The sequence below is a fragment of the Hesperophylax consimilis genome, chromosome 9 (assembly GCF_061612785.1).
Source record: "Hesperophylax consimilis isolate HC1 chromosome 9, BYU_Hcon_1.0, whole genome shotgun sequence".
Classification (NCBI taxonomy): domain Eukaryota; kingdom Metazoa; phylum Arthropoda; class Insecta; order Trichoptera; family Limnephilidae; genus Hesperophylax; species Hesperophylax consimilis.
Window position 1 is genome coordinate 37,483,765 of NC_142844.1, and position 21,685 is coordinate 37,505,449.

The 21,685-nt window shown below is 35.0% G+C and overlaps 1 protein-coding gene across 1 annotated transcript in view; it reads right to left on the reverse strand.

The window, feature by feature from the left end:
- Positions 1 to 21,685, reverse strand: part of Reph (Regulator of eph expression) — a 173,086-nt gene that overhangs the window by 54,204 nt on the left and 97,197 nt on the right. Inside the window, exon 4 of the mRNA XM_089635939.1 lies at positions 15,709 to 16,290. Coding sequence (XP_089492065.1) covers positions 15,709 to 16,290 — 582 coding nt within the window. The remainder of the gene's footprint in view (positions 1 to 15,708; positions 16,291 to 21,685) is intronic.

Consider the following 21,685-nt stretch of genomic DNA (forward strand, 5'->3'; position numbering starts at 1 on the left):
ATAATACCCGACGTTTATAAGAATTAATAGTCAAATATATTTACGTCCTTTTGCAACGTACAATTATAATACCCGACGTTTATAAGAATGTTTATAGTTGGCGACGAGTCAACGATGTCTATCAAAATGAATACACTTTTTAAAGTGTCGGTGGCATTCCTTACAATTTTTTTACCAAAGAACAGTAGAGTACACTGAAGAATGTATTTTTTTTTATAGATAGACCAACATTCCCAGGTTACGAATAACCTTACAATATTTGAAAATCTCCTACTACTCGCTTACAGTAAGCGGAAAATGTTTTGATGGAGTTCTTAGCCGAGGAATTGAAACACACTACACCTGGGTGGGACCCAAACGCGATGTCAACTCAGCCACCAACTGGTTAAAGATATATAAATATTTATGAAAAATTGTTCATGTAAAATATAGCTAATTTATTAAAAATCTGGTCAATTTACTCGTACTCCTGTTAAAAGCATGATTGCATGCCTTTAAAGAATGGTTTGACAGATTTCCTAACAAAGTATCAGTAAAAAGCGAATGTGTTATGAGGACGAAGAAATACGTGTTCATAAAAATACTAATATCGAAAAAGGACACCTGCATGAACACGCGTTCCGATATATTCTGAATAGACTCATATTTTATCGAGAAATGGATTGCCATCTCGTTTTTAACAGAATTTCAATAAATCAGCCACACTCATTTTTCTCTTTATACAAATAAGCAATCATGTATCAATATATGTTATCATGTTTTCAACTTATGTCAAACAATATATCGAAGGCCACTTTCCCGGAGCCAACTTCGCATCAAATGTAACCATATTCACAAAAATCAACAACTCGTTGAGGTAAGACACTAAACAACTAAAAAGGTGACAGTTAGGACGGGTTGTTTAGTTGTTTTACAGAATTTGAACAATTCACCAAATTTCAATGTTAATTTTCAGGTTCTGTTATTATATCATCATAGGCCAGTTGCTTCACAGAACTGAAATAATATTTACAAAAATGTGTACAACTTTCACAGAACTAGAAAATTAGCTTTTAAATTTGATGAATTGTTCCAATTCAAAGTACCTATTTTGTTTTTACAATTGGGTCATTCTATTTAGAATTTTGGCTAACGGGAAGGAGGTCAATAATTTATTTGGTTTTCGGGATAATGGTCCATATCCGTTGTTAACTTTCGCAGGAAAGTTTTATTTTGCGAGAAACCGTAGCATGCGAATAATTAAACAAATACAATTGTGGCCTTGAAACTTGGCATCAAAGTGTTCGTAAGAAAACAATTCCATTACACTCGGTTTTTAATCAACGCCGGCGCGCTTATCTGCTCGCCTCGCCATATACAAATAAAACATAAGCAAGTATTGCGCCGAGCTGTGAAAAATGACAGCTGTATTTGATTTTTTATAGTCAACATTGCAAAATATGCCAAACAACTTTAGAAAAATGTCAAATAGGAAATATACCCAAAATGTCTAACTTTTATGATGGATTCCATTGGGATGGGACTGAAGAGTACTAGAAATCAGAATTTCCTTATTACCGGTAGTGTAATCTCGCATAAGAATATTTATTAATAGTACGAGTATACAGTATACGTCATTCAACACCTTCTAGTACTGTATTAACATATTATATAGTAACATTAACGTATGTACAATGTACATTATATCCAAGTCAAAACTCTGAAAATACCGCAAAGGAAAGAATATACCCATACCTACAAACCAAATTTCCATTGTTAAAATAAAGATATATAACTTTTGAGTTTTATACACACTTTTAATCTATCCTCAGTAAAAAACTAAAATATTAAAAACAAACTACTTGGATACAACGTAAAGACAAAATAAGTAACAGTGATGTTAATAACGAAGAAGGTTTTTTCACATTAAAATCCTTGACGAAGAAAACCTTTGAGGTTCACCCCTTTCAAGTTTTTTTTTTTATTTCTTAGGTAAAGCACAATATAACTACTATGTAAGTTGTGTACGTAATACTCATGTACCCATTGACGTTGTAATATATATAGACGCGGTGTAGAAATATCAAAGTGACAAGCCAAAAGCAAGTCAATTGTAGTGCTTTCGATTTCGTTGTTTTAGTACTAAACTGCCACGCTTCGTACATTTTCTACTAAATAAGTGCCAAAATGCCCTCGTGTTTTGTAAGAAAACGTTTTTATTATCCGGCCACAAATTATCATATTATTATTATTAAAAAAATATATTATTACGATTAGAGAAAGTGAGATAGCGAACGAAGCAACACATAAGTATAAGAAGGACAACCTAATAGCAGTAGGTCGTCTCATACTCGCATCACAGAGTAAGCGAGTAAGTTTATGTTGTGATCTCAGTCACACCCGTGATGTAGAATGTAGAATTCGACACAATATGAAAACGCCGCCCGCTATCGTTTATTTCGTTATTACGCACATATTCTTTGAATGTCTATCTTTGTCATTCATGAACAACGTCTGAATTAAGAATTTACTGGAAACATAATAGTGTTTCTTACTTGTAACATTTTATCTGAGTTTGAGAGACAATACCAAGTCTAGTTGTATCGTAATGTCATTAGCTATACCAAGTTTAGTTTGTGAAAGCCGGTGTTATATTGACGCACGCTGGGAACTTTTAAACAGAATTGATCATCAACAGGTTGTCTTTTAATATTCAAACACACTCAGGACAAAATAATCAATATGGCAGGCAGACCAAAGGAACGTAATGGGGTTACAATAACTGTCATTAGAAATATCATACGAACGGTAATAAACGGACACAAGAACAACGGGGAAATAGTTACAGAAGGTATTAACCTTCCGATACCGAGTCAATTTCAAAACACTTATGTGTATTTTATCAAGTGGTGGACAGTAATAATTTTCTTCTTATTTTGAACGTCAAGTGTGCAAAATTACATCAAGTACAAGAATTCTGCTATAAGGAATGGGAAAAGCTGATCGTTTTGTTTCGAAGGTCAAGAGAGCGAAATGTCATCAATCTCGGAAATAAACTGTAGAACAAAACAAAGTCACAAATCCACACCGGGACACTCCTCTTAATATAATACAGATAACATAATATTGTTAATATTTTTTACATTAGCTCCATACAGGAGGCACGGGGGAAATCATTTTCTATATACATGTCATCTTTGGGTATGCTGTGTGTGGGGTATTTTGAAGAGGAAGTTCTGGGAAGGTATAAGGAGTGGGTAGGAATCTGGATGTCAGTGTGTCCAGGAGTGACGGACGTATGAATCCATTTCTCGATGGAGTCCTGTTGGAGAGGACAAAGGGTCTCCCTAAACCAGTGCCCCCTGATCCGGCTCGCCACGCATCAGACGCCAAACCAAGACTAGACTAACCTCACCTCATGAACCCGGGCACCCCAGCTAAGAAACGAAATGTAGCGAACCGCGTGTGGTGACATATGGCAGAGGTGTTGGTTATCCAATAGGTGAACTTATTGTGAAAAATATGGGCCACAACTGTTCCAATAAGAAGAAGAAACATTAAATATTTATAGAAAAACACTAATTTATGGATCACAGGAATCCGTGTAACAGAGGATAAACGATATAAATAAGCGTGCGTGAATGATTCACGCATAATCAATCACATTAATAAAAATACAAGAAAAGCTCACAAGGAAACAAATAAAATAATATCAAAAGAAAAACAAATAAGAAATAACGTTCCGTGTATCTTAACGTTTTCTGTGCACTAAAATATCTGAGATTGTCTCATATTTATCTCAATAAAACAAGGAAGATACATTGTATGGAGAATTGAAGGGAAGGCTGAAGGGCCTTATCTGATCCGAGCGACGTGCTCAAACATAGAGCCTTATAATAAGACAGGGTAGAATAGGGACACCCTCCCCACCCCCCAACTTCTCCAACCAGCCAACAACCCAAACGGCGAGGGGTAAAACTAAATATTATTTTTAAATTTAAGGTTTCAAAAATCTGTGTGTTTTTTTTATGTGATCCGCACAGCTGTAACTACCAGTGGGACTATATAACCCCCAATGAGGTTATTTCCTAGAAAAATATTTCCCTGAAAATATATTATATTTAAAAAGGCAGTAGCCACGGTTAAACTAGGTTTTTGGTATCTCCAAAAACGACCAAGTTAAAAGCTTGCAAAGTGAACACGGTTCGAATGGCAGTGCTGTAGTAAGTACCGCCGCGCATCTACCGTGATGTCACACTTTTTTCGGCCGGCCACAAATAATATCAACATTTTGACGGCTCATATTATTATCGGCTCTATTTGGTTTGACAAAAAATTAAAAAAGTTGTGTGAATAAAGTCCTGTAAGTAAGTTAAATTTCGTTGTAGCAAACAACCTCATTGAAGTTTTTTTTCAGACTGAAGGAAGAGGGAAGGGGAGAAAGGTTGGGAAGTACGTAGTTATACAGATAATATCTTTGCCTCAAAACACGGCTAAATCCATTTAAAACAGCAGGTGAAACTACGCCATCACCATTTGTGGGAAAGTTATGAGCTAAAGAACAGGATGAAAGTGGAAACAGAAGAAGGTTTGAGAAGTTCCAATATAAGCTATCCAGATCTAGTATTTTACAACAAAATAACTTACTAAATATGAATGGTGGTCCCTAACCAGAACATACTAGAATATTTACTACAATATAATATTATTTTATTTTAACTATGCATTAAATTCCCTTACGATTAAAAATACTTTTTTTATCAGGTTATGAGCTAACTGGTTTTCGATGTAATAAAACGCACGATAGGAATAAATCCCAATGTTGAATTAACTTCAACTTTTGTTTTATTCTATATATTCTATATGCATATAGAATGAACCGTATAATAGAATCGTGTGAACGGCAATTGCTACTTGCTAGCCGCAGCAAAGTAATGTAGTCTAATTGAGTAAGGAATATGATACGTTAAATAAAAAAAAACGGTATGCAAATGGCGGTAATACGATATTTTTATATTTTAAGAATATCCGCAGAGTGCAAGGCTGATGTAAGCGTGATGAGTACGATCGAGAAAGGGACGCTTAGATGGCTTCGGCATGTAGATCGAATGAGCGAAGAAAGGAGTGTAAGGAGTATATACGATGCAAATGTGAATGGTATAAGAAGTCGGAGGCGCCCAAGGAAGAGATGGCACTACCAAGTGAATCAGATACTTGAGTTGGGCCATGTCAAGAGCCAGAATAATAGAATAGTATGTATGAGACGATGTATGAATGTGAATGAGGCAAGGAGTGTGTGCCAAGACCGAGTTGTTTGGCAGTCCGTCCTCTCTGCCTACCCCTGCGGAGAAACGGCGTGATGGTTAGTTAGTTAGTCTATAGAAATTATGAATGCCTCTGGAACCTAAATTCTACGCAGTACAAAGACAGAAACCAAAATGAATCCTCAGAGCAAATTTCGACAGTTTTCGAAAGTGATTATCTGATTAATGAGATTTGACAAATCTTAGAAGGACCCATACTCGTGCGAACGACAGGTGGGATAGAAAGGTAAAATCCAACCCATTGAAATAGAACCGAAATATAATACGTTGGTGTGAACGAGCGCCACTTTTATTTCTATTTTCATACGATACGTTCTAAGAAATATATCATAGAATAGATCGGGTAAGATCCCTAGCATTATTTATAATATAAAATCAAATGTGGATGAGTGAATGTAGTCATTAAGTATGAAGTGTCGACAGAGCTAGTTTTTTATGTCGACGGGTGTAATAAATTTCCTTATCGATATATTCGTCCGCGTCTCTACGTGAAGTGAAGCGTGGACATTCAATAACTTGTTAAAACTGGAAAATGTAAAATTATGAATGCATTTGAAAGCATTTCAGGACAAAGTCTTCCCGGCAAAAGACCGCCTGAACGCTCTGGCTCTGAACGGGTGAGGGGGAGAGTGATTGTGAGCAGGGCAGTGGTGGAGAGGGGGGGAGGGAGGTTGTATGAATCGGGTTATTTATTTACAACCACGTCAGCGGAGGGCATCAACACGACATGAAGTACGGAAGTTAAAAGGGTTGGGAAATATTTTAAACCTATTAGCAGAAAAGATGAAAAGTTTCACTGTTAAATGAGCTGGCATCTATGGCGTATAATCGTGCAAAAATATTAACTTTGTAGTTGGATAACCCAAGAAATACTATATTGGGTAGTTAGAAAAGGGTGTAAGATTTCCATTGAAACAAATTTAATCTCTTTAGTTATACGTATGTAATACGTAATGGATTTATTTTAGATAAAACGTTAGAAATAAATTGCTTTCACTGGTTTTAAAACTGCACCTAACTACGAACATTTCGTTATGTATTTCAATTAGATAATTTTTATTTTATTACCTTATACATTTGCCTAACTACTAACTAAACTACCCGTGTTGAATTTAAAGACATGTAAGTCATTTCTAGTATTACTAGAATGAAGTAGACTGCAAAGTGATGTTTATGGCCACTTTTGAGTTCTGGTTCTCAAAAACGAAAGGTTTAGAATTGTAAAAATAGCTCGAACTTATACTACACACAGATAATATGACAATTTTTTAAATATATTAAATAATGTAAAAATATATATTTTTCTGAATTGTTTTATTAGTTTAAATAAAATAAATAACTTTATACACACTACTATTTAATCAAAATAATTAATAACATGGTACAAAACCAATAGTTTCTTCGTAAGGATAATGAAAATTAACAAATTGAAAATAGACGCACATGTAGAGACAATTAAGAACCCATAGACAAATTATTAATGAGTGTTTTTAGTAGTTTTAAGATGTAAAGTGTGTGCGTGCTAAATAAACTTCATTTCGAAAAAAGAAGTAAGGATAGATTAGGTGTAATTATAGTAGGTGTAAATATGTCCCTGAGTGATTCTGGTAGTGTATATAATATTTGTACAGCAGTTGTCCCACAGAGGTTGTCGACTGTGTTGTATGTTTTACACAAGTATTTTTGTACTCCCGCTCCCCTAAAGTAAAATAAAAATGTGCATACAGATATTATAACCATACCACTTCTCCCTTAGGTATTTTGGATGCGGAAAAGGAAGGAAAGGTTGAATGACACTGGCAGTGCAATCGGGTGCATGCGCGGTGGGGGGAGGGGGGGGGGGGGGGGTAGAACGGAGGAGAAACGGGTGGTGGGTGAAATGACAGAGGGAGGAAAAGTCGCGAGATAACATTGCGCGGGTCATGTTTCAGGAACGTAATACTTCGTACCAAACTCCAAACTGCAACAACACTCTATTGAAAGTTTTTTGTACAAATCATATTATTATTGTTATTATTCAACACGGCTACTGATAAAAGCAATATGGTGCGATAGAAGCGCTGATAACAAATAATGTTACGACTTACTTTATAAACATATTAAAATAAAACATTGCTCAAGAATAATACGATATTTATTTAAATAAATAGATAAAACGAAAGGTACCTCGATCAAAAATATATTTAATATTATTTGTAAAAAATACTAGAAAACAATGAGTAAATAATAAACAAAGTAGTATATGTGATATAAGTTGCAGCGCAGCATTTAAAATACAGAGCGAACCGGTCACCTTGAAGGTTAAATGAATCGGTTATAATCAAAAACGAAGTAAGATACATGATTAAATTTAATATACCCAATAAAAGTATTAAGTAGATGAAAATGAGAAGGGAAAATATGAATAACAATAATAATTAATAGCTTTTATGAGAATCACGAGGAAAATAAGATTTAGTTTCTTTTGAGTAAATTTGAAAACCATCATTAGTTATTATCGTTTAAAAAAACAGATTACTCATATCGTGTTAATGAATTGCAATAGGCATACTGCGCGCAGGAGGTCTCGAGGAAAATAATTTCTCTCAGGGTCTATGTCATATTTGGGGACGGTGGATGAACCTGAACCTTGAAAAAAAACGTAGGAGGGAGGAAACACAGACAATATTCAAAGAATACGAAAATGAGAAAGACGTGGAAAATAAAATATAATTTATATTGTGAACTATCTGGGAGTCATCCATCCAAACCAATTCATACAACATCGTTTTAAACAAACTTATACTTATTATTATCAGACTAACGCAGGCCCGTGAAAAGCCACGGGACCTGTGAAAAATCACACAAGAAAGGAAAAATTAAAACAAAAAAGTAACGGCTAAGAATCGAATCCCGATCAAATGCTTGAAAGGCAACACCAACATTGTAAGACCGGCAGCCATAAATTTATTACATGTACTGAAAAAACCAAGAATTATATATTTTTGTACGAAAATGTCTAAATACGCAAGGTGCACACTTACATGCAAAAAAAGGTAATTATATTATAAGTAATTATATACATTATAACGACGCACTTACTTTATAAGGTTTTTACACAATAATCTTTAAATTTAAAGCAGCGTATCCGCATCGCTCCGTTTAATGGTACTGGCCTGTAGTTGAGAAGAAGCAAGTACCAGGGAGATATCCGCCCCGGACTAGGTGCCTCCCCGTGTTACGTGGTTCAGGACGGATAAGTGAGGGAACGCTCAGGGTTGTCGGCCAGCAGAGGCGGGTTATCACCACTGGGTGACGGAGGCGGCATCATGTCAGGGTTGAACGTCCCGTCAGGGTGCACCGACCAACTAGCCCGCTGCCACTATCCCGCCACATCCCGCCATATCCCGCCATATACCGGCACCCCGGGAAATGGGCGAAGCGACAAAGCCACCGTACGCTTTGTATAATTCACGACATTCTCTCTTTCTGTTTTTCACTGAATTACTATTCAACTTTTCATACGTTTAAATAATATATTACGTGGAGTCCAATTCAAAGGGAATACATGAATAAGAATAACGTGATAAACCATCATTTAGAGCCAATTGTGACATTCGTATTCAGCATTTCATTTAAATTCAAAGTAAGGTATGTGGATTGTTCCCTATTTTATACTTCACCGAAACTGATGCATATATTAAAGATACGACCAGTGGCGGTTCGTGTCTAATCTAATTGAGAGTTCGATAAGAGATTAAAAAGGCAGAAAAAAAGGTGTACAAATCTCGTAGGTGCTGCGCACTCAGGCAACTAGTATATATCCAGTAGAGGTTTACAGCTCTGACGCCACTTGTAGGTTTTGTATGAACTAAAATATAAATATGACCGAAGGTCCCACAGGTGCTGATATTCATAACGCACCTATGGGATTTGGGATTCATTTCGGACACGTTCTTGGCCAGCACGAATATCATTCGGACGGGTGGATTTCTCACCACGTAATTTTAATGGCGCGCTGTAAATTTAGCAGAATTATAATACAAATTTGTCTTATTTTTATGTGAGTTGACAGTACAAACGCACTTTAGAGAAAACCGCCACTGGATATTACATATTTTGTCAAGAACTTTAGATGAGGAGCTGTGAAACAAAGTCATCTGTGAGGTTCTACGAGGGTGACCGTTTTAGACTAGGTTCGTTCATCAGCGGTGATCTCGACATCTCAAACGAAACGTGACAACCGAGGAATCGATATGAGGGAATGATACCAGCCACCAACAAGAAAGTGTTAAAGCCTTACTAGATATATTTGTTTGCTTAAATCCTTTTCCACTCGATATTCCGTCCCCGGGGCCAGGAAATATTTTAGTTCATTAAATGTAATGGTCCGAGGGATTGTGGAATTGCCTTTATTCCCAAATTGTTATTCAATTTTTCATGCCATCCCGAGAGAAAACCGACCGAGCGAGATACTTAAATGTATCAGCCGACAAAAAACTCAACTACTTATCTTCGTAACGAAGAATCCTTAATATGCGCATGCGTCCCAAACTAAAGTTCATTAAAATAAATCGATGTTTGTCATTCCATCGACAGCATGAATAAATTCATAAAAGTGGAAATTTAATTAGATTTTTTATTCTAGGTGGTAAATAATGAAATACACCGTTAACCTTTAAAAGGAAATGAAAATCGTTGGGATCTCTTTACAAAAATAGATTGTGGAATGATGGAAAAATTTGATGAGAAATTCATATTGAAAATAGAATATAATGGATATGGAATGCGCATGTGACTGAAATCCTGGAAATACTGAAAGAAAATTGAGAAATAAAAATCCGTACAAAAGCACCAATGTTGTAAAAACGTTAGCCAAATTCGGCGGGACATTATTATTTTTAAAAGCCAGGCTCCAATAACGAGTCGCAGGGGGCTGGCGAGGGGGTGATAGGAAGTGGGGGCTTCTGTAAAGTGGGGAGGGATACCTCATCACGGAAAATGCTGACACGGGAATATGCGGATAAATGTCGAACTTCGTGAACGCTAAAACCCCAGAAAAAGTTCCTGCTCGCTCCGTGCCATGCAGTCGGCCCCACTTCAGTCGGTAAAGTCAAACTTGCCAACCAACCTCCCCCCACCTTCTCAAATGTTTTTATCAAGTCTAAATATCAAGGGCGAGTTACATTTACTTTTAAAGCTGAGGGCGTATTTTAATCATTCCTATGATTAAAGAGAACATTTTCACATTAACCACAATAAATGTAATATAAATACTGACGACTGCGCGGCATAGCGGTAAGCTCACTTCAGTGTCTAGATCGGAATACTGAATAGCCAGGAAGCAAATTGGGAAGTCAAATTTGGGATGTGCTAGTTGAAAATCTAGCTCAGTATTACATCAAAATAACACGCGGAAAAAAGAGTATTGCTAACTTATTAAAAATCTCTTCACATTATTGGCAATCCGGTAAAAAAAAGGATAGCAGGCCCTTAACGAATGAATTAATAGATTTCCTGTTAAACTTTTAGTAAAATACGAATATATTATCACGACGTCGGAACACGTGTTCATAGAAATCCTAATATGTTCGCATTTCGTCATCATATATTAAGTCAAATGCGGGTGCATGAACACGCGTTCCGATATATAAGGGATTTACTAAAAGTTCTTCAGGAAACCTATTATTAATTCATTCATTAAGGGCCTGCAATCCCATTTTTAATCGGTTAACAATAATTTGAAGAGCTTCATAATAAATTAGCAATACTCAATACAAATAGAATCAAGTTTTTAAAAAATAATTCACGTCATCCATAAGTTGCGGCTACCGAAAATTTGCAGTTTATTATTTACCTGCGTTTTATTTTCTCATAAAAAATATCCAATTGGGACATTTACTAAAAATAATGACTAAGCCTGATCTAGTATCCGGCCACTAATGAGGAACAATGTTCTCATAACCAGGTGCAGGTTGGAAGGGGAGCAAGTCTGATAAAGGGATGAATCGCCGAATTTACAAGTATGACGACAAAAATGCTAATGAATATTTCGATTACTAACTAAAATATTTTTTCCTGAAGGGGAAACTTCCATCTGTGTAGAAATTCGTAAAATAATATTAGTTCATCGTGTTTCGCATTATTTCATCTAAAGAAATGTTTGCAAGATTTAAAATATTGTATGCAAATGAGAAACAAACACAAACCTTCAGTGAAAGGCGAAACCAGAATGACACACTAAAGCATTTCACGACAATTTAGACTAGACCGCAGCGTATTGAAATTGTAATGAAAAAAACACGAACATCTTCTTACTTAATGTGGGACGGTTTTTTACACGGGGTGACAAATAGTTCGGAGAGGTAAATTAATAATAACAACGCCGCGAATTTTTCCCAACCGTAAATTAAAAACTTGGGTTACGGTTTGTAACAATCCTCAGTCAGCGAGAGTATCACCCCCTGCAGGAGTAGGTAGGGTAGGCTGTAGAGTGTAGAGGTGTAGCAACAGACGCGACGCGACGTCAAGGGGCGCCGAAATTGCAGCGTCGACGGAAATGCAGGAGAAGGGCAAAATAGAAATAAACCAGCTCCGGCCTACCCCGTCCCACTATAGCCCGCCCTTATATTCAACCAACCTTCAGTCAGTAGGCAGTAGGCAGTAGGCAGTAGTCAGCTCGCCGCCAGCGCCAGTTTCAAAATACATTTTCGACAGCTAGCGCCCGGCTACAGGGACGGATTACAGATAGCGCGAAAAGACAAAATTTAAAAGAATACATTTTATTAATTGTTTATATTCCAGTTAGATTCTGACTTTAAAATTGTTACCAATTACTCCATAATAAGACACGAATGTCAGATTCATTCGCATTTATTCCCGACTGTTTTAGTACGATGTTCGTGGGTTCTCATTCAAATACAAAGTATTATTGTTACAACGTTTATTGTATGGAGTCGAATAAGAAAGAGATGGGACTAACAATGCACATTACACACACCCTTTATAGATGCGTGCAAAGCATTCTTTCTCGCTTGCACGCGTCTATTGACGATGAATGACCATGTTTTAATATTATTTATTTTCATTCTTTCTTCGGTTTCACTGTACTTACTATGTTTTATATTTTATTTTGCTTATTATTATTCACGTTATTTCACTGGTAGAACATCTCCACCAATCTCCACTTATTAACGACAAAATTTAATTTACGCATACCGTGAACATTTTTAATTGGAATGGTAATATCTATGCAATCTCAGTGGCAAATTCATTGATGAATTGTAATTGCTAACACTCTGTAAATGTTTCAAACAATAACAAAACGTTTTATAGCAAAAGAATGTACTAGTAATCAACATTTTAAGGAAACATTATTTATTAAAAGTTATTGTAAAATGATTAAAGTTGGAACACAATTTATTCAAATCATTAATACAATGTTTCTAAAAATTTAATTGGGATAATTAGTATTTTGAGTATTAGAAAAATCAAATCAGTTTCCCAAATTTTCACCAGATCAGCAGTCGACACAATTGATAACAAATGCCAAATACCAGTTCAGAAAAAAAATAAAATTACCTTCTAAATTTTTGTATTTGAAATATACATTAATATTTATAAATTTAAATATTTTAATTTCAACATTAAAAGAAAAAATACATCTAAATTTACAAAACACATTCCTTTTATTTAGGGAATCTGCAAAAATAACTGTCACTTTACTTTTACCTCTTTCATACACTAAAGAATTATTCTAAATTTGTTTAGAATTCTCAGAAAATAAGCAAAAAAAAAAATGACATTTTGGATTCGTTGTTTGCAAAATATAAACGTTGATTTCTCGGTTTATGTTTATTTACTCATACATAAGGCAAGTTTTGAAAAAAAAAAGAATATGTTATTAAAAAACATTACATTCGTGAAATTCTTATTAAATCCAAGCGCTAACAATCAATTAATGTGTCGGAAATAACCTCACTTTTTTAAGGCGGGAATCTCATGCGACTTTGCCAGTTTTTTCATAGCACAGTTTTTACTAGAAAGAATTCCAAACACAACTTGTACAGTCTTTATTCAATTAGTGAGGCTGTTTGAATACACATGAACGGGTCACAAAGTTAGACACCAGAATAAACTGACTCTCTAATAATGCTGTAGAATTCTAGAAAATGTGGAAAGCCTTAAGGCGAAGCTTAATGCTAAATAACTATTTTGATTAATCTTTATAACGAATTGGTGTTCATAATGAATACCAAAAATATGCTTTAGACAAATTGAAGGTTTTACTATCGTTTCGCTTGAAAAGAATACAAATAAAAAAATAAATTACTAAGTAAAAAATATAAACGTAAACTACTAAAAGAAACATTTTTTCAATAGAAATGTATGAACGCGTAAAGGAAACAATTTAAAAAAACATAGTATTATAGCTAAGATTATCTGTGACAGTTTCACTTGATTAACTTTTGTCCTTTCTTATAAAATTATTCACAAAATAAAAAAAACAAGTTTTGTGCTTGAAATCGAACGTTCTTGACTCGCGATTTGTCAAGCGATTTTAATGCCCATTACCTACAATATAAGGTATACCAAGAATATACACATTTTTGGCTTGTAGATTCCTCTTACATATCTAGCTGCTTGTATAAATAAAATAATTATAACGCGCAGACATAGTCACACATTTAATAACAACGTAGGGGCGATATGTATTGATAATCCGCCCCTGATCGCCGAGTTGAAAATGCTGCGCCTTGAATAGGGGTTTCAATAGCGATAAGTCAATGGGTTGCTCTGTTAGCGAGTACGATCCCCTGAGAGAAATCAGAACGAAGCATTAGCGTCGGTTTTAAACATATTTCCATAGGGAATAACCCGACGGTTAGCGCTTCAGCCAGCCAACCAACCAGCCAGTGCACCTCCTACCTACCTCCCAACTCCCCCAACCCTCTCGGAGTGTTGAGTAGACTGTGTTGATGATAATCTACATACATAGCTGTATATGGTACAGGTTAGTGCACAACGTAGGTAAATCCACCCATACAGAGACTATACAGTACAGCCGCCATGAGCCACGCTTTCCGCTAAGTTTTCGCTTCGAAGAGCAAAAACAAACAGCGGCTGAGGCTTACTGGATTAAATTTATAAAGGAATGCGATAATTCAATGTAATCAAAAATATTTTACCTGTGTGCTCGAACAAAGGATTTTTTATGTGGGAAAAATTAAAATATATTTGTTAAATGGTTAAATTTTGGAAAATGGTGAAAGTGGCGTTTCATACATTTTTAACATTTCATTCAGAGAATTGGATTTATTCAACTTGGCACCTCACAACTTCAAATCTAAAATCATTCACACAGTACATATTACTCTATACCAGTAATTGGGGGTCCATGAGATGTAAATGGGGATCCACGAGAGTGGAAGGATAAATGTATCAATCGACCTAACATAGATATTACCTTTGTAGGAACTTACATAATACTTTAATAAAATAGATTTATGGATTTCCTAATTATTATATGTATGCTATTTGTAATTTGATTTCAGTAACAACGTGTTGCGCCCATACACATAAAAAAACTGCAAGGATGATAACATTTCAGCCTACGTTCAACATTTAAATATCCTTCACACAGACTTTGAAACTGGGTTTGATGATGCATTGTCTATGGAAATACCAGTGGATTATCAATCCATAGAGTGCATTGAAGAAACAGATGAGTTACAAGAACTGATCGGATTAATCACCAACGAAGAACATAAGGTGCAGATTTCTTCTTTCTCACGATGTAACATATTCTGCATGAGAAACTTTCTGATAGCTTTTCCATCTTCATACCTCGTGAAAAGTGACTTTAGCGCAGTTTCCAATCTCCTTACAAACAAAAACATATTGGAAAACACTCGCTGAGGAGATTTAAGGTTAAACCTGATAAAATTGAAGCCAAACATAGAAATTTTGAAATCAAAGCATCAGGCTCGTCCATCTCATTAAAATATTTAATATAATTTTACTAGATTTGTATTTTGTATTTTACTTATTCAATGTTTAACTATAAAACAACACATATTTATATAATGTTGCAGCTTCAAATACACATCTAAGCTAATGAATTAGTAAAAAAAGTGTCTACACTAAACAGAAAAAATCTGCGCGTAGTCTACGGGATAAAAAAATGGGGATCTCTGCTCTACACAGACTAGATCCATCGCTTCCGCCACCACTCTCTTTCCCAACATCCCACTGTTACATTGTTATTCTTTATTCGTTTGATTACCTATTATCTGTTCAATTATTATACATATTGTCAACTGTATGTTTCCATGACATCGTATGAATTATTATCAAAGGTTTTAAAAAAACTTGGGATTACACAATTGAACTTTAGAAATGTGTAAGAAAGTAGTCGACTGCTCACCTGTTGCATTTTATCAAAGTCCAGACACGGCCTCTGGACCTGTCTCCGGCTGGAGTGTCTGGATCGCTTGCGCGGAGACACCTCGTAGTGGAATAGCTCCTGAGCGGGCGGGGGCTGGTGGGGCGCGGGGGGCGCCAGCGGGGCGGTGGCCTGCGCGGGCACGCAGCACGAGCACGCGCGTCCCCCGAGCGCGGCCAGCGGCGCCCCGCGGTGCGCGCGCATGCCCTCCGCCCGCCGGGGCTTCAGCGCTTCCACGGGCGGAGAGGTCCTGAACCTGACGGGCGCGGGTAAAGAGTCCGGGGACCGTAACACTTCCTCGTCCGAGCTGTGCGGTTCCGCCCCCGCGGAGTTGTAGGCGGCGTTCTCGTCGTTCTCGGCCACGGCGAGGGCTGCGGCAAAGGGCGACAGGAGACGCGCGGGGTCGGCGGACTGGCACTGCGTCTGGGCCCACTTGCGCTTCTCTGGCGGGGCGGCGGAGGCCGGGCGCGGGGGCCGGGCCCCTCGGGCCGCACGCCCGGAGCCCCCCCGCACTGCACCGCCCAGGTACTTCCGGAACATCTCTTTGGGTGTGCTATTGATTACCTGCAAATGAAAATACGTTAGTCTATAGTAATCCAAAGAAGGAACGAACACAAGACTGTTGTTACGTCACAAATAAGTAGTAAATATATTGGTGAATAATTGTGAACAAAAACACGCTTTACGAAGAGATCCATATGCAGATCTTCATTATAGATGAATGCATGTCCAAAGATTCATTCATGAATTTTGTGTAGGTATTTATTGAGCGTAGTACATTTTGACACTATTTACCTGTACTATATACCACTAATTGTTATTTTTTTTAACTACCTACCTAGCTACCCTTACTCCGAATCAAACCTCTTTTGTAATCTATTTTCCAAAGTAAAACAATAATTCAATACACGTAAAAAAATAAAATCCACTTGGGGTATTGTTTTAACCAAAATAAATTTTTCCGTCCGGGATTTTTTTATTTTTATTTATCTATATAAAGTTTTTTATAAGTGGTTTTTCGATGCCTGTCTCACTAGGGTAAACCTGTGTCGAGACAGACATAGAGTACATCGATATATATACATATAGTTAAGTGAATATCAATAAGGGTAAATACAAAATATAAAAATAATACAAAATAATTTCAATACAATCAAAAGAACGATTGGGTTAATCCTGTTAAGATTGTGTTCATTATTAGTATGTGGGAAAATATAAATAGATCATGTTAATTAAGTTTGAATTTGGTCGTGTGTAAACAGTACTTGTTATCTATGTGCAATTTGGTTTACATATGCTTGCAATAGTGGGACGCCCTGTGATTGCAATCCATTTCTTTATTTCGTGTTTAAATTTTGTCATTGTTTCTAATTGTCTGATCGTAGTTGGTAGTGTATTGTATAGTTTGCAAGCTATGTTTTTAAAATGTCTTTGGCCGAATGAGGTTTTAGCAAAAGGAGTTTGAAGAAGTTCTTTGTTTTTGGCTCGGGTATTGTGAATAGTTTGTGTTGGTTTGTATAGTGATTTATTGTTCTGGTGTAAGTTGACCAAGATGGATCTTGCATACAGCTGTTTTATGTCCATAACATTGATAGTATTGACGATCGTATCAGTGCTGGTAGAAAGAGGAACCTTAAGGATTATTTTAAAGATTAATTTTTGTGCTTTTATAATGGGGTCAAGGGCACTAGAAGAAGCATTACCCCAAGCTAGAATTCCGTATTCTATGTGTGATTGGCATAGTGAGTAATAGACTGATTTTAAAAGTTTAAGGTCAATAAAATTGCGTGTTTGTTTGAAAAAGTATATAGATTTGCGGATTTTATTCGTGGTGTTATGAATATGTTGTTTCCAATTAAGATTTGTGTCAAAAGTTATACCTAAATATTTTAGGACGTTGACGTAACTTTTTTCAGTTTGCAGTCATTTTCATCATTAGTTATGGAGTTTTAAAAAATCTATTTAACTTACAAAATCTAAAACAGAAGCCATAATATTGTTTGTCCCATGTTATGCAATTATTGCTCAATAAGACAAAACATGTCGAAAAAAGTGGAAAAACAATATTTTTAAATCTACTGCGACAAAATGATTTGTTTTACGATAATACCATTCTAACTTATATGGTATAATGTTTAGTAAATACGCATCACAGTAACATAGATAATACTTACATAAAACATACTAAAACAAGTTTTATAGTGTTTGTGATAAGGGCGGTTAGTTATTTTATTAATTATTTAATTATTTTAAAACATGTTTATTATTATTATTTACTTCTTAATATTATCTACTTATTCCTATCTACTTCATTCTAGTATTGTTATTTACTTTAATTATTATATAGCTAATTTATTTACTTACTTACTATTTATTATTATTATTTACTGTTTTTTAACTTCCGATTTAGTTGTCCGGGTTAAATCTTCCCCAAAGGAAAAACTTAACCCTTCCACACACTTTTCCACAAATGATCATCTAGTCAATCAACATTATGTAAGTGCATTATATAAGCAAAATAAATACAAAACAATACAAGAACAACACGTCAACTCACCAGAGATCAAATGGGAAAATAATTCATCGACTCCAGATATTTTCATATCAGAGGGTTGGGCTCGGTAGAACTTCTAACAGGGCCTATAAATCCTACTGATCCCTCAACATAAATATTTAAAAAATCTTTTGTTATCCTACATGTATTCAAAATGACCGACTTTTGCATATTTATATATAATTTTTTGATAGATCTAATACGCCTACATTTTTTAATTAGAGAGCTAGGTATAATGCCAGTAACAGAAATAACGAATGGTAATATTTTTATAGTCTGAGAATGCCAAATTCTTTTTATTTCATTTCCTAAATCTGTGTATTTTCTTATTTTTTCACTAACAGATTTTTGAATATTACAGGAATTTGGAATAGCGACATCAATGATATAAGTTATTTTTTTAATTTTGTCATGTAAAACTATATCGGGTCTATTATGACTAATCGCTCGGTCGGTTAGTATAGTTTTATCATAATATATTTTATAAAATTCGTTTTCTAAAAATGAATTTGGTTCGTATTCATAATATGGTACTACATTACGGCAGTCAATCAAGTTATGTTTAATTACCAAATTTTGGTGAATTATTTTTAAAACTTGATTGTGCCTAAATGTATACTCGGACGGTGCTAATATAGAACATCCCGATATAATATGTTCTATAGTTTCCGGAAAAGCCAAACATTTTCTACACAAATCATCAATTTGATTTGTATCTTTGATTATATGCTTTCTATAATTTTTAGTATTAATGACTCTATCCTGAATGGCAAGCATAAATCCTTCTATTTCTGCGCTCAACTCTCCAATACTCAACCATTTGTTTGACGAAATTTTGTCAACATACGTTTGGTTGAGATAATTGAAGTGTTTTGCGTGTAAAATTTTATTTGACCAGGAATCTAATAATTCCTGGTTGGGATTTATAAAAATGTTGGCATTCTCATCGTATAAATTTAAAGGTGTAATGTTTATATCTGCCTTGCAAATTATTTTGTGCATTTCTGAGCTATGAGCTTTCCTATGGAAAAAAGTTCTTAGCATTTCTACCTGATTATGTTTCAAAGAAGTTATTTTGACTATACCTCTACCTCCTAAATTTCTAGGTAAATTAACTCGTTTTATAGCTGAATTTGGATGATGGCAATTAAACTTTGTTAGCGTAGTTCTAATTAATCTTTCTAAGTTATCTAAATCTGTATTAGACCATTTAATTATGCCAAATGAGTACGTTAATAGAGGTATTGCCTTTTTTTATTTAGTTACTTTTTTTCTTATAATTTATTATTCATACTATCCATCTTGTAATTGTCAGTATAGCTACCCCATGCTTGTCTTTAGTTTACAGAAGAATATTATTGCTGTCAACGTACTATAAACGTACTGCCCAATATAAATGTACTATTTTTGTAGACATTTCTGTTTCATTTTTCATTACTAAAATTATGTTTATCTTTGCAACTCGAAACAACCGTGTCATTAACTTCTCTTTTGTGGGTTTAAATTTAATTTAATTATTATATTATGTTGACTTATATGCATTTTTTAAAAATTATGTAATTGTAAAGCTGCACATCTTGACACATGAATGTCCCAGTGAGATGTGCAGATTATGTTTTTATGTTATAAACTATTTTTTTAAATAAATAAATTCTAGTATTATGATTGGTTCCATTATTGATTCCCACGGGGAAAGGCATTTAGAATTTAAGCGTACATCCACCCCGACACGAATGGATGCAATAAACGTCAGCAGACTGTGCGACTGAAGGTGTTACTTCGTACTTCATACATTGGCTAATGCGGATTCACGTTTTGTGGTCGCGACAAGCTTTAACAGGCAAACAAACCTCAGCCGCAGAGGAAATGCGCTCATAAATAAAGAAAACATCATACGATAATAAAGGAGATTGCTTCATATAATAAAAGCACACTTTATTAATCCGACTGCGAGAAAACACCTAGGAAATTGGAACTAGGAACGTTCTCATTTTATGTGAGTACAAATTACTCACTATGTGCATCTATTTTACTAGAGATTAAAATCAACGAGAAACATTTGAGTAGTTTTAACAGGATGTTAAGGGACGTGCCTCACTTGTTTTAACCAATGATTCCTGCCATTATTTGAAGTAAAAAATGTAAATGTAATTAATGTTTTTTTTTTCAAAAACAAACAAAAAAATCTTCACGTGTCGTCACTGGCCACTCTGCCGAGTTAACCGCCAAACCTTCGCCCCGATCCTAACTGTCAAATACCTACTGTATTTTTCATGTTTTTAATTGAAAAAAAAAAACATCAAAAATGTCACCGGAGATCAAAACTTCATCAACAAAATGATAGCAGTATATATATTATTGTAGAAAGCAATCACTTTGTGGTTTGACATATTTAATAAAATAAAATACTTTTTTGTTTTAAAACCACGATATTTATTAATTTAAGAACCGACCGGTTTCGCTTTACTTAAGCATCATCAGGGTACAAATTAATACTAAACAAGAAGTACATAATGTGTGTATATATATAACAAAATATAGAGGGAGACAACATGATACAAATATAAGCAACACAAAGACGGTCATAAAATACATTAACATAAGTGCACAAGTAATGGAAAAACCGCTAGATAATTATGTAGACTAATGGGTTTTATCAATAAATCGGGAGAAACAAAGCATCAACTGGCATGGTGGTAAGGAGGTAAGGAGAACTGGGATTTTTTTATGGGTTTATTGGAAACAGACCTAATATTGGACTACTTGATATGTCTAATTGATTATTAAGTATCTGACTTTTGGTTTTTACAGCTTTTTTAATTTCTAGTGCCTCTAAGTTGTTTAGTCTGTTACCATGCCCGTTTTTATGTAAGATGTTAGCACCGGTGCTATGACAGAATGTATGATCTTTATCGATCAAATGATTTGCGAATTCGGAAAACCCGTTATTATTGAGGCAACGAAGATGCTCCTTTATCCTAATATTAACATTACGTGATGTCTTACCGATATAGAAAGCCGAACAATTATTGCAATTTAATTTATAAATCCCCGAATGACTTAATTTATCGTCCTTATCTTTAGAATTAATTAGAAATTTACCTATATTGTTATTAGTATAAAAGGCCGGTTTGACTTCAGAAGGAAGGTTTTTTACACTTAAGGTAGAAAAGTGATTAATAAATAAAATTCGCCGCCATTGATAATTAATATTATTATCATTGATTTGAGGACAAGGACTAGCAAAGAGGAAGCGATTAATGGCTATTTGTTTTAGCTTTTTATTTAAGATTAAATCTATAAAATTTGATTCATAGCCATTATTTACTGCTATGTTTTTAATTAGTTTTAGTTCACTATCAAAATTACTATCGGACATTGGAATTGTGACTAAACGATGGACCA